The sequence below is a fragment of the Coturnix japonica genome, chromosome 1 (assembly GCF_054131305.1).
Source record: "Coturnix japonica strain WE chromosome 1, WE-NBRP24, whole genome shotgun sequence".
Lineage (NCBI taxonomy): Eukaryota > Metazoa > Chordata > Aves > Galliformes > Phasianidae > Coturnix > Coturnix japonica.
In genome coordinates, this window is record NC_140663.1 from 129,018,852 (window position 1) to 129,032,440 (window position 13,589).

General features: G+C 46.8%; 1 protein-coding gene across 1 annotated transcript; it reads right to left on the minus strand.

The window, feature by feature from the left end:
• Positions 1 to 5,210: 5,210 nt before the first annotated feature.
• Positions 5,211 to 12,467, minus strand: LOC146762726 (uncharacterized). The gene is made up of 5 exons (XM_085552554.1): positions 12,365 to 12,467; positions 12,111 to 12,173; positions 11,387 to 11,458; positions 10,862 to 11,009; positions 5,211 to 5,850 (listed from the first exon to the last, which is right to left on the minus strand). Exons 1-5 carry the CDS (start codon positions 12,399 to 12,401, stop codon positions 5,556 to 5,558), a joined length of 615 nt encoding a protein of 204 aa, XP_085408680.1. The 5' UTR covers positions 12,402 to 12,467; the 3' UTR covers positions 5,211 to 5,555.
• Positions 12,468 to 13,589: the final 1,122 nt, after the last annotated feature.

Here is a 13,589-nt window from a genome sequence, read left to right on the forward strand (position 1 = left end):
AATTTTCCACTGGAGGGAGAATTGCAGTATTTGAACCTAGAAAGTAAATTTCTCATGGACTTAATGACTCCATGTGAAAGGCCAGGATCACTATGGACTGTGACAGCAGCACCAATATCTTCTTGTCAGGGCACTCTGTTCTCTTTTCCATTAGATCTGGGTATGAAACACTCAAACCCTTTTGACAGCATGGCAGTTTGAGCAGTATGAATTGCAGCTTAGCAAGCAAAAGACAACAGAGACATGGATATTACAGTGGAAACTGAGAAATACTGATAAGTAACATGAAATATAAATAAAAATAGAGCCTTGACTTAGAAAGCCATAACACATATACCAGCACATATTAACACAGTAGTCACATCTAGTCTGCATTTTAAATACAGAACAAACACACGGGCTGCCTTTTAAATCAGGACTCATAACCCATATTAAAAAAAAAAAACAAAAACAAAACAACAACTAAAAACAAACACAGCCCTCTCTCCTGCTTCCCCCCCCCCTCCCCAATCATGCCCTAAGGATCTCAGACCCAGGCCAGAAATGAAAACGTTTCATTTGCAATTCTTTGCTGTCCTCTAAAGGCTGTTTCAGAAATTTCAGCCTTGGATTTTGAGCTGCAAATCCTTGCTTTTGCTCTGTGTTCAGGACAGCCTAAAGCACAGCCCAGTATATCAAAAGAAAGTTGCTTTATTCTGGGCTTCAGCTGGAACACTGCAGTCAGCTGAAAGACTTCAGTCTAACCAGAGACATTGCGACAGTGGTGAGGTCTGTTATGCTGTGCAGGAATCACAGAATCACCAAGGTTAGAAAAGACCTACAAGATCATTCAGTCCAATCATCCACCCATCACCAATAGTTCTCACTAAACCACGTCCCTCAACACAACATCCAAATGTTTCTTAAACACCTCCAGGGTCGGTGACTCCAGCACTTCCCTGGGCAGCCCATTCGTCTGCCTGACCACTCCTTCAAAGAATAGCATTTCCTCATGTCCAGCCTAAATCTCCCCTGGCACAGCTTGAAGCCTCTAGTCCTATCACCAGTTACACCAGAGAAGAGGCCAACCCTCAGCTTGCAACAACCCCCCTTCAAGTAGTTAAAGAGAGCAATGAAGTCTCCCCTGAGCCTCTTCCAGGCTGAACAGCCCCTCATTCAACCACTCCTTACATGGCCTGTGCTCCAGAGCCTACCCCAGCTTTGTTGCCGTTCTTTGAAGATGCTCCAGGGCTTCGAGGTCTTTCTTGTGAGGGGCCCAGAACTAAACACAGTATTTGAGGTGTGGCCTCACCAGAGCTGAAAACAGGGGGGCAGTCACTGCCCTGTTCCTGCTGGCAACACAGTTTCTGATGCAGGCCAGGATGCCATTGCCTTTCTTGGCCGCCTGGGAACACTGCTGGCTTATGTTCAGCTGATCAACAATCATTACTAAGTCCATTTTCTCTATACAGTCTTCCATCCACTCTGCCCCAAACCTGTAGCACTATGCCTGGAGTTGTTGTGGGCAAAGTGCTGTGCTTGGCATTTAGTCTTGAACCTCATCGCACTGGTTTCAGCCCAGCTATCCAGCCTGTCCAGATCCTATACGGCCTCACTACCCCCAGGTAGATCAACACTCCCAGCCAACTTGGTGTCATCTGCAAACTTACAGAGGGTGCACTCAGTGCCCTCATCCAGGGCATCAGTAAAGATATTGAAGAGGACAGACCCAAGCACCGACACCTGGGGAACACCACCTGTGACCAGTTGCCCTCTGGATTTAGCTCCATTCACCACCACTATCTGGGCCCGGCCCATCATCCACCTCCTTACCCAGCCAAGAGTGTTACCAGTTCAAGCCACAGGCTGCAGCTTCTGCAGGAGAATACTGCGGGAGACAGTGTCAAAGGCATTGCTGAAGTCTAGGTAGACCACATCAACAGCATTTTCATAGAATCATAGAATTGTTTAGGTTGGAAAAGACCTTAAATATTGAGTCCCACCTCAACCTAACCATACTAACCTAACCCTAATAACCCTCCACTAAATTATGACCCTGAGCACCACACCCAGATGGATTTTAAACACATCCAGGGATGGTGACTCAACCACGACCCTGGGGAGCCTATTCCAGTGCTTCACAACCCTTTCCATAAAGAAGTTTTTCCTGATATCCAACCTCTCTCTGGGTCAACCAGTATTGTCACTGGAAATTTCTGGATTGACACTAAGGCTCTTTCATGCATTAAAGTGAGCAGACTGCTTTCTGAATACTCCAAGTCATTTGGTCAAGCCCCTGCAGAACTGTAACCCAGTCATGTTTTTCTGTGGGGTAGAGACTTCCTGCCTAGTGAGCTGCCTTCTGAGTCAGAGACCATGGGGCTTGGTAGTTCCCAGTAGTTAAGGAAACACCAGGCCCCAATAACCTTCTGCCTCCTCCTCAATTAAAAGTATGCAGTCCCCTCCCAATAGGGAACCTCTCCACACAAGTTCTGTCTGTCTCCTTAGCATTCCTGCTGTACTTCCACTGCAGTTCAGCCAGCTCCTGGGCTGAGTCTTTGGTTGTAACTGTTGACTGATCTCCCCCTTCTCCTCATCATAGTTCTATTTCTCTTTACTTAGAGGTCCCATCTGTCTTGGGGGCTCAGTTCTATACTGAGTCTCTCCCAAGCCTGTGCTAGTTTGGTGCTGGGACAGATGGGGGAAAGGCTCCTCCTCTTCTATGCTACCCAATTTTATATTGCCTGTGGGTTAATTTGGTGCCTGTGCTTTAATTTATTAAAATACAGGAGAGCAAAAAAGGAAAAAGAAAGGAAAAAGAGAAGAAAAGGAGAGAGAGGGGAAAAAAAAAGAAAAGAAAGTCACCACTGTGGACCCTGTGATGCCCTAAGCGTCTGTCCTACTCTACCTTCTTCTTTAGGGGTGATTGAGGACGTGGTGGGGTGAGCACTGCCAACTGAAGTTTGCAATGCCTTTCATATGATGGTCCCCTTCAGCTTGGCCAGGAGGTGTTGCCAGGCAGAGTGTGCAGAAAGAGACTGAGAATTCACAATGTTACAGTTCTGTATAGTACTGTCACAGAGTGTGAGCCAGAAATACGCCTCTTCAGTCTCTTAGACCTTCACTAGCAGGGTCCTGTACAGTTATGTGCCCACCCTCTGGAAGTCCAGTGAAGCAGTTATGCTGCCACCCCCAAACCTCCCCCACCCTTCCCACCTCCTGACTTCACCAGGAATTGAGAACTCTACAGTTTTGTGGTCACTTCTGTTCAATACAGATGCCAAACAACACATCTCCCACTAACCCTTCACAGTTTATGAACAGCAGGACTGGTGGCAAGGCTCCTCCCCTAGTAGGCTATTTGGCCACGGTAGTCTTGCATCTGTGTTGAGCTCATGGCCCCATGGTGTTTCCTTGATGCAAACCTAATCTCACTCCTTAGGAGCCTCTAAAGCACAGTGGCAGCCTCTGGAACTTCCTCAGATACACCCTACTAATCATCTTTAGCTTAATCCCTGCCTAAAAACAACAGGCATCCTCATGTTTCTCAGAGGGTTGCTGGGCATTCCTCAGGGCAACTGGACCTCGTCTCCAGAAGAGCCTGAGGTTCTCATGTGTCTGTAGGCTAAATTCAGGGACCAGGAAAGTTCCTGTGTGGAAAATCAAGGACTGAGCAGGAACATACTCCAAGCAGGCCAAAGCAAGATCAGTAACTTCTGTCATCTCCTGCACAGCCTTCTCTTTAGGCAGTGGATCTGGAAAACACGTCAAATGTGGACCTCCTCTGCACGTTTGATGGTGATGGAAGGGGACAGTGTCTTCTGCCATTTGCCATGCTGCCGTGGGGTTTGTTCTGCTAGTGAGTGTCTGGCGCACCCCACTTCTCTTTAGTTCCACTGCAGCCCACATTACTCCTCTCTTTTCCCACACGTGGTGTCTCTTTGCTTGCAGCTCAGCAGAGGAGCTTACCAATCTTTTTCGGCCTGTGAAAGCAGACTGAGAGATGACTGCTGTGAGTATGAAAAAAACAGGGCAGAAAGTGCTGAGAATGTGGCATTGAAAAGAGCCTTCAGATGTGGGTTTGATGTGCATGAAAGATCTTTGGTGTCTGGGGTAATTCTTCATTTTGGCTATTCCTCAAGCAGAGCAGGGTCTTTGCTTCTGATGTCAATGGCAGCTTCACCTGATGTTCCACCAAGAAGCCATATGAAATGTTTCATTATGCTCCAGTGGACTCACTCGCTATTGGAATAAAGAAATCCAAGGACTCTCCTCTGTCTCTTTATGAGATAAAGATGATCGAGCAAGCTTCTTGGAGCAGCAATTTTCCTAACAACAGCAAACCAAAGCAGTTAACCATGCTTTGATCCAGCACTTTTTGGGTGTCAGGGGGTGCTGATCTTCGGTAGTCGTGCACCAGCCAGTCTTTGGCCAGGAAACATTCCTGGGCCTTCCTGTTTGGAAGCAAGCAGCTCCAAAGAAATGCTTTCAAATGTGAAAATGTCCACAGGGTGTGCTGAATGTCTCGTGCTCTGGTAGATCTACGCTGCAATGTAATAAAAAGCCATTTCTAGCTCACAGGCCTCATGACACCAGAAGCCATCAAGGAAGGTATGCAACATATGGATGGGCACAGGACTGAGGGGTGGGCTTGACCATGGACACTCTTGCACAGGTAATCTGTGAATGTGAAGCTGGTGCTGCAAATAAGTAAGCCAAGCCCATGAAGACTCTTTGGTGCAGGGGACAGTGGATTAAGTAGAAATATGTGGAGGGCTGGAGGTGAATTCTATCTCACTCCCATAAATCCACCATGGTAAGCACAATGTGCTTGCAATGGTGGAAGCAAACATCTGAGGTCTGGAAACACCCGTGTCCCATAGCTCTACCCAAAATTCCAGAAAGCAAATCTTAGGATAATAGAACTCATTTTAATAATGCCCTCATAAACACCTGGGCCAAAGAGGATGTCACTGAGTGGACATTTCATACCCTCTGCAATGCATCAGCTTCTAGAAAAGGCAATACTTTGGAGTGTTAAAACCTACACTGAAAGCAGTAGTTGGCAGAACATTCATGCACTGGGATAAACGTTTAGCCCAAGCCACCTGTTTAGTCAGCACTCTGGGATCTGTCAGTCATGATGGCCCTGCTCAGTCCAGCCTCTTATGTACTGAACAACGAGATGGAGTCCATGTAGTACATAAGAAGAATTTATGATTAGACGGCTTGGGTCACCCCTGCCTCGGGCAAATGCCAGCCCACCTGTGGGACTGATTTTGCTCAGGGACATGGTGGGAAATGCAAAAATCAAACAGGGATGTTGAGTTTGTACCAGAAGGAGACTTGATGACAGGAGAGAACAGTCAGAAGTTTTAGGTATACGTGCACATAAGTACATATATCTGTATATGATGGTAATTATAGTTTATTGACTGTTTAGATATACATATATGTGTTGTACAACTTCGGCATGATGTCATGATATGGAATAAGCGGTGAATGCTATAATGGTCATCCTTAAGTATGGACATCATGAAATGGACTGCTGGAACTGGGAAAGTCCACCAGGAGTTCTATAATTCATCAAATTTCACTGCTCTTCCACAGCAGCATGTATTTTTCTCCTCTTTTCGTGACTTTCGTGCCTTTTTGATTCCTTCAACGATTCCTGACTGCTTTGAGGATCGCTGTGGGGACAGACTGAATACGTCAGTGATTTGTGAGATAGTAGAGTGGAGACCCTTCAGATTTGACATTGAAGCCCCAGAAAGATCTTCAATTTCTACCATAAATCTCACGATGGTTTGCCCGTCATTTGATGGATCTGGGTCTTCATTTTTCATGACAGCTTCAAATGGCATTGCATCTCTGCAACAAAAAGAAAGGGGTTTTAGACAAGACTCCAAATTTGTAGGAGTTATGAGGCTGAGTGATCCCTGAACAGAAATCCCAGCAGATGGCTGCCCACTGCTCACTGTGCTCTGGGAGGCTCTCATTGCAAGAGCTTCCCTGCACAAAGCAGCCACCTAGGAAACACTACTGGAGAAACAACTCACTCTTGTCTCTTCATCAGCAGACGTTTTGCCAGGTAAGCCAAAGCAGCCAGAATGACCAGACAGGACAGGATGGCAAGCACTGCAAATGCAGAGTTATATTCTCCCCGTTTCTGTTCCACACGCACCGTAGTTCTCACACCACCGGCAACTGGAGAACATGAGACAGTGCAACACACTCATGAGTTCTGCAATACTGATGGCATCACAGTGTCTTGAAGAAGTGCAAGGCATTGTAGTATTCACAGCATTATCATCCCTGATACTTGTATCTTGGTAGCAGAGGATGAGGACGATGTTTTACAGTCCTCCTGAGGACAAGCCTACTTGCAATGGTGCTACTAATCCTACTTGGCCAGCTATGCTACTACCGTCAGAACAGCTCCAGTTGCATGTTTGAATGCACCTCTTCAGCTTTGAATGGCAGTAAACAAACCTCGTGCAGAAGCTCTGCACTACAATTGATAGTGTCTTACTCTCAGGAAGGAACTTTTTATTCAATCGGGTAAATTGGCACTGACAACATACCTCTGGAATACTCTTCAGGCCCAGAACCATGATCCATCTTAGAACGTGGATAAGGAATCTGAGGTGCAACAGCTAGAAGGAAACACAGAGGAGAAACATTTTTATTTCAGATGGTGATAACTCTTTTCCTAATCAAAAACTGCAGGAGGGTCAGACTGGTATTCTGGATGCGCTTGGCATCTCTCAAAAGAAACCTACACACGGCTCTTAGCCATGCGATTTCTCCAAGTTTCAAAATAAGGAAACCTTTGAGAAGCTGCAGAGCCAACACCCAAGGCCATTTCTGCAACCAGAGGCAGATAATAACAGCTCCTGACATACATTGCAATTAATCTGTTCAGCCTTGAATGGCAACAAACACTCCTACTGACAGACACTTCTTTCCCTCTTCCACTCACAAGTATGTGCCAAATGGGTACCAGGTGCCAAAAGAGGCACCATATTGGCACAAAATAAACCATGTACAGATTGTTTGTGGAACAGGATCCTTAGGAAGTTCTATACCCTGCCCCAAATGCTTCTGCCTTTGCTGGCATCACTTGTAGAGACAGTAGGCTGGGGCTGCTGGCAAACTCAGCTGTGCAGGGCAAAGAATCCCAGGCCGTATGCCTGTGCTCTCCTGACTGCTACTCTGCTCCTCTTCACATCCCAGCAGCAGCAAAGACCATTGTAAGGTATGTTCCACAGGAAGAGAAGGCTGAAAGTACCTGCTGACGCTGTGAAATGAACAAAGTCAGACCACTCACCCTTTGGGTAGCCTTGAGGCCGATGAAAACGGTGCATCCCATATATATGGTGTGCAGGCAGATCTATAAAGAAACAGAAGAAAGGCTTCCTTTCCATATTGTGCCAGGCTTCTACATAAGGAGCCTACAGAGCCTGTTAGGGATCACGTAGTGTTTTGAGAGCCACATGTAGGTCCAGATTCTGACAGGCCTAGAGTCCTGGTTGAGCCATGGCCAGGGATCATGTGCATCCCCAAGGAAAAACATACCCCTGGAATCCTTGAGACGTTCCAGATCACCTTCCATGGGATATGCTTCATATGTGTCACCAACACGATCAGCATCTGGAATAGAGAAAACTGGAAAAGCTGTCAAGAGCTGTCGCAATATGCTGCTTCTTAAGGGATCCGCAGTGACCAGAGATGGATTGCGTGAGCCACAGGCAGAATCTACACACGTATGAAGATTCTTTCAGTGCATACATGAACCTGCTTCAGCTGTGGGCTTTGACACGGCAGCTCCCCAGATGCTGACTCGTGGAAACAGCCTGCAGTTGTTAGCCTGGCAGCAGGACAGTGAGCCCCTGCTCACTGCAGAAGGAGCAGAAGGAGTTGGTGTCGGTGGGGGGTCGACCACAGTGCCAAGGACAAACATCCTCTCCTCTGCAAAGAAGGAATCCAAGGCTTTTCCCTCGGTGACTGGAAAAGCCAGTGCTGACTCTGGAGAAATTTATTGGCCCCGACCACTCTCTTCACTGGTGCACCAGACTCTACAAAAGAATAAATACAGCCACTCTCCACAATCACAACACAGACTCCACAATCGCAAATCACATTCACACTATCACATTCATCACGTCTATCACATTTATCAAGTCGGGGTCTCCACTTGACGTAGCTATCAAATTATAGAGTCATAGAATCACCAAGTGTTGGAAAAGACCTACGAGATCATCCAAGATCATCTTTCTCCGCAGGGCTGCCCTCAAGGAGTTCTTTCCCCAGTCTGTATAAATACCTGGGATTGCCCCAGCCCAAGTGCAACACACTGTACTTGGCCTTGCTGAACCTTACTAAATTCTCATGGGCCCACTTCTCCACCCTGTCCAAGTCCCTCTAGACGTCTTCCCTTCCAATCTAATGCATTGACTGCACTGTTCAGCTTGGTGTCATCTGTAAACTTGCTGAGGTGCACTCATGTCCATCTTCTTGTGCTGACAGAAGGGTTTTGCACTCCAGGCCCTAAGTCCAGCTTAACTAACTCTTCCAAGGGGGCTACAATGCGAGCTAGCACTGACAACGTTGTGATATATAGGATCTGCTCCGGGGAGGCAGATGAAGGAAGACTGTTATTCACTTTGCCCACCAGATCGAGAATAAGCATTTGTAAATCCTTATTGGTTTAGCCATCCATAGAATCAAAGAATTGCTCAAGTTGGAAAAGAACTTAAAGATCAAGTCCAAACTCAACCTAACCACCCTACCTAACTGTAACAACCCACCGCTATGTCATGTCCCTGAGAACCTCATCCAAATGGATTTTGAACACATGCAGGGATGGTGACTCAACAACTTCCCTGGGAGCCTGCTCCAGTGCTTCACAAGCCTTTGAATGAAGAAGTCGTTAAGTATGGACATCATGAAATGAACTAATGGAATTGGGAAGGCTGCTAAGGGAGAACTATCGAATGTTTCATTATGCCCCAGTGGACTCTCTTGCTATTGGACTAAAGAATCCAAGGACTCTCCTCTGTCTCTTTATGAGATAAAGATGATCGAGCAAGCTTCTTGGAGCAGAAATTTTCCTAACAACAGCAAACCAAAGCAGTTAACCATGCTTTGATCCAGCACTGCCTGGGTGTCAGGGGGTGCTGATCTTCAGAAGTGGTGCCCCAGCCAGTCTTTGGCCAGGAAACATTCCTGGGCCTTCCTGTTTGAAAGCAAACAGCTCCAAAGAAATGCTTTCAAATGTGAAAATGTCCACAGGGTGTGCTGAATGTCTCGTGCTCTGGTAGATCTACGCTGCAATGTAATAAAAAGCCATTTCTAGCTCACTGGCCTCATGACACCAGAAGCCATCAAGGAAGGTATGCAACATATGGATGGGCACAGGACTGAGGGGTGGGCTTGACCATGGACACTCTTGCACAGGTAATCTGTGAATGTGAAGCTGGTGCTGCAAATAAGTAAGCCAAGCCCATGAAGACTCTGTGGTGCGGGGGACAGTGGATTAAGTAGAAATATGGGGAGGCCTGGAGGTGAATTCTATCTCACTCCCATAAACCTGACATGGAAAGCACAATGTGCTTGCAATGGTGGAAGCAAACATCTGAGGTCTGGAAACACACTCTGTGACCCATACCTCCACCCAAAATTCCAGAATAGCAAATCTTAGGATAATAGAACTCATTTTAATAATGCCCTCATAAACTCCTGGGCCAAAGAGGATGTCACTGAGTGGACATTTCATACCCTCTGCAATGCACCATCTTCGGGAAAAGGCAATACTTTGGAGTGTTAAAAACTACACTGAAAGCAGTAGTTGGCAGAACATTCATGCACTGGGATAAACGTTTAGCCCAAGCCACCTGTTTAGTCAGCACTCTGGGATCTGTCAGTCATGATGGCCCTGCTCAGTCCAGCCTCTTATGTACTGAACAACGGGATGGAGTCCATGTAGTACATAAGAAGAATTTATGATTAGACGGCTTGGGTCACCGCTGCCTCGGGCAAATGCCAGCCCACCTGTGGGACTGATTTTGCTCAGGGACATGGTGAGAAATGCAAAAAGCATTTTTTTGCTCAAACTCAACAGGGATGTTGAGTTTGTACCAGAAGGAGACTTGATGATGGGAGAGAACAGTCAGAAGTTTTAGGTATACTTTCACATAAGTAAATAAATCTGTATATGATGGTAATTATAGTTTATTGACTGTTTAGATATACATATATGTGTTGTACAACTTGGGCATGATGTCATGATATGGAATAAGCGGTGAATGCTATAATGGTCATCCTTATGTGCGGACATCATGAAATGGACTGCTGGAACTGGGAAAGTCCACCAGGAGTTCTATAATTCACCCAATTTCACTGCTTTTCCACAGCGGGATGTATTTTTCTCCTCTTTTCCTGATGTTAGTGCCTTTTTGCTTGTACCAGAGATTCCTGACTGCGTGCGAAGGTCAAGCTTAGAGGATTGCTGTGGGGACTGTCTTAATAAGGCAGTGATTGGTGAGAATATACATCGGAGAAGACCTTTCAGATGTGACTGTGAATTCACAGAAACATCTTGAATTTCTATGGTAATTCGAGCTACAGTCTGTCGTTTTTCTGCTGGAGCTGGGTCTTCATTTTTCATGACAGCTTCAAATGGCATTTCATCTCTGCAACAAAAAGAATGGAGTTTTAGACAAGAGTCCAGATTTGTAGGGCTTAAGACGCAAAGTTATCCCTGAACAGAAATCTCAACAGATTGCTGTCCGTTGCTCACTGTGCTCTGGTAGGCTCTCATTGCAAGAGCTTCCCTGCACAAAGCAGCCACCTAGGAAACACTACTGGAGAAACAACTCACTCTTGTCTCTTCATCAGCAGACGTTTTGCCAGGTAAGCCAAAGCAGCCAGGACCATCAGAAAGAACAGAACAGCAAGCACTGCAAAGGCAGATTTATATCCTCCTTGTTTCTGTTCCACATGCTCTGCAGTTCTCACACCTCCGGCAGCTGGAGAACACAAGACAGTGCAACGCACTCATGAGTTCTGCAATACTGACGGCATCACAGTGTCTTGAAGAAGTGCAGGTGATTGTAGTATTCACACCATTATCATCCCTGTTTCTTGTGCGTTAGTAGCAGAGGATGAGGATGATGTCTTACAGTCTGCCTGAGCAAGGGCCTACATGCAATGGTACTACTAATCCTACTTGGCCAGCTCCACCACTACCATCAAAAAAGCTCCAGTTGCATGTTTGAATGCACCTCTTCTGCTTTGAATGGCAGTAAACACATCCTCTACAGAAGCTCTCCACAGCAATTACTAGTTCCTTCCTCTCAAGAAGGAACTGTTTATTCCTTCAGGTAAATCGGCAATGACAACATACCTTTGGGATACTCTTCAGGCCCAAAATCAAGATCCATCTGAGAACGTGGATAAGGAATCTGAGGTGCAACAGCTAGAAGGAAACACAGAGGAGAAACATTTTTATTTCAGATGGTGGTAACTCTTTCATAATCAACAACTTCAGGAGAGTCAGGCTGGTCTTCTGGATGCACTTGGCATCTCTCAAAAGAAACCTACACACAGCTCTTAGCCATGCGATTCTTCCAAGACTCAAAATAAGGAACCCTTTGAGAAGCTGCAGAGCCAGCACCCAAGGCCACATCTGCAACCAAAGGCAGATAATAACAGCTCCTGACATACATTGCAATTAATCTGTTCAGCCTTGAATGGCAAAAATCACTGCTACTGACAGACACTTCTTTCCCTCTTCCACTCACAAGTATGGGTCAATATGGTACCAGGTGCCAAAAGAGGCACCATATTGGCACAAAACAAACCATTTATAGAGCAGCTATGGAAAAGGATCCCTGGGAAGCTCTGAGCTCTTCTCTGAATGCTTCTGCCTACACAACACTGGGGCTGCTGGAAAACTCTGCTGTGCAGGGCAAAGAATCCCAGGCCATATCCCTGTTTTCTCCTGACTGCTACCCTGCTCCTCTACACATCCCAGCAGCAGCAAAAACCATTGTAAGGTATATTCCACAGGAAGACAGGGCTGAAAGTACTTGCTGATGCTGTGAAATGAACAAAGACAGACCACTCACCCCTGGGGTAGCCTTGAGGTTGATGAAAACGGCGCATCCCAGATATACGGCGTACAGGCAGATCTATAAAGAAACAGAAGAAAGGCTTCCTTTCCATATTGTGCCAGGCTTCTAGTTAAGGAGCCTGCAGAGCCTGGCAGGGGATCACGTAGTGTTTTGAGAGCCACACGTCGGTCCAGATTCTGAGAGGGCTAGACTAGAGTCCAGGGTGAGCCCTAGCCAGGGGTCAGGTGCATCCCCAAGGAAAAACATACCCCTGGAATCCTGGAGACGTTCCAGATCACCTTCCATGGGATATGCTTCATATGTGTCACCAACACGATCAGCATCTGGAATAGAGAAAAGCAGAAATTCTGTCAAGAGCTGTCGCAATATGCTGCTTCTTAAGGGATCCGTAGTGACCTGAAATGTATTGTGTGACCAACAGGCAGAATCTAAACACGTGTGAACATTCTTTCAATGCGTGCATGAGCCCTTTTGAGCTGTGGGCTTCGACGTGACAGCTCCCCAGATGCTGTCTCGAGGAAACAGCCTGCAGTTCTAAGCCTGGCTGCAGGACAGACTGCCCTTGCTCACTGGGGACCCTGTGACATCCTTGAAGCATACGTAAACCACATGGGGAGGACTTAAGGACAAAAGTGTGCATTTCCATTAGTCATGGGTGCAGAACCTGCTGGCCAGCGAATGGCTCTGCTGACACCATCCCAGCCCCTACTTGGGGCACAGGTGAGCAGACTTTGTGTCAGAGCCTGGTTGTTTCTCCAGTGGACCCACCATCCAAGTCTGTTTTGCAGCTCCAGAGCTTCATAGCTGTTATGTAAGAGCATGTGGGAAGGTGGGATTAGCTGAGAGGCGATCTGCTTGCTGCCCTGAACAGGGACTTGTTTTCCATCCTTTGCTGTTTCTGAGGTTCCCCCCTTCTCATCTGACTGTGAGTGGGTAGATTATCCCCTGTTGCCTGAAGAGCATCTCCTGTGCACCCTTCTTGTAGGTATGGCACAGTGATTCCATCAGTCAGTCACCCTCTCACAATCCTGGATGCTCCTTAACCTTTCTGCTTCACCCTTCAGTTCTACCACCAGGCTGAGCAGATCATCCATTTGCTCACACCGCACACAGGTGGTACCCCTGCTGCCCTCCTGTAGCAGAGGCAGGACCAGGCATTCTCTTCAGCCTGAGACCTGAACTGCAGCATGGACATACATGCTTTCTGAATCTCCACATCCCTTTTAGAAGGAAGCTCTAAACTCTGCCCCAGATGCTTCTGCCTTTGCTGATAACACTTCAGGAGACACAGGGATGAAGCTGCTGGCAAACACTGCTGTGCATGGCAAAGAATCCCAGGCCATATCCCTGTGCTCTCCTGACTGCTACTCTGCTCTTCTCCACATCCCAGCAGCAGCAAAGACCATTGTAAGGTATGTTCCACAGGAAGACAAGGCTGAGAGTACCTGCTGACGCTGTGAAATGAACAAAGAC

Coding starts and splice junctions, on each gene's coding strand:
- LOC146762726 (XM_085552554.1), bottom strand. CDS start 12,401: ATGGAAGGTGATCTGGAACGTCTCCAGGATTCCAGGG. Junction 12,174..12,364: donor ACGTCTCCAGGATTCCAGGG/GTATGTTTTTCC, acceptor GTTTCTTTATAG/ATCTGCCTGTACGCCGTATA. Junction 11,459..12,110: donor ACCTCAAGGCTACCCCAGGG/GTGAGTGGTCTG, acceptor GTTTCCTTCTAG/CTGTTGCACCTCAGATTCCT.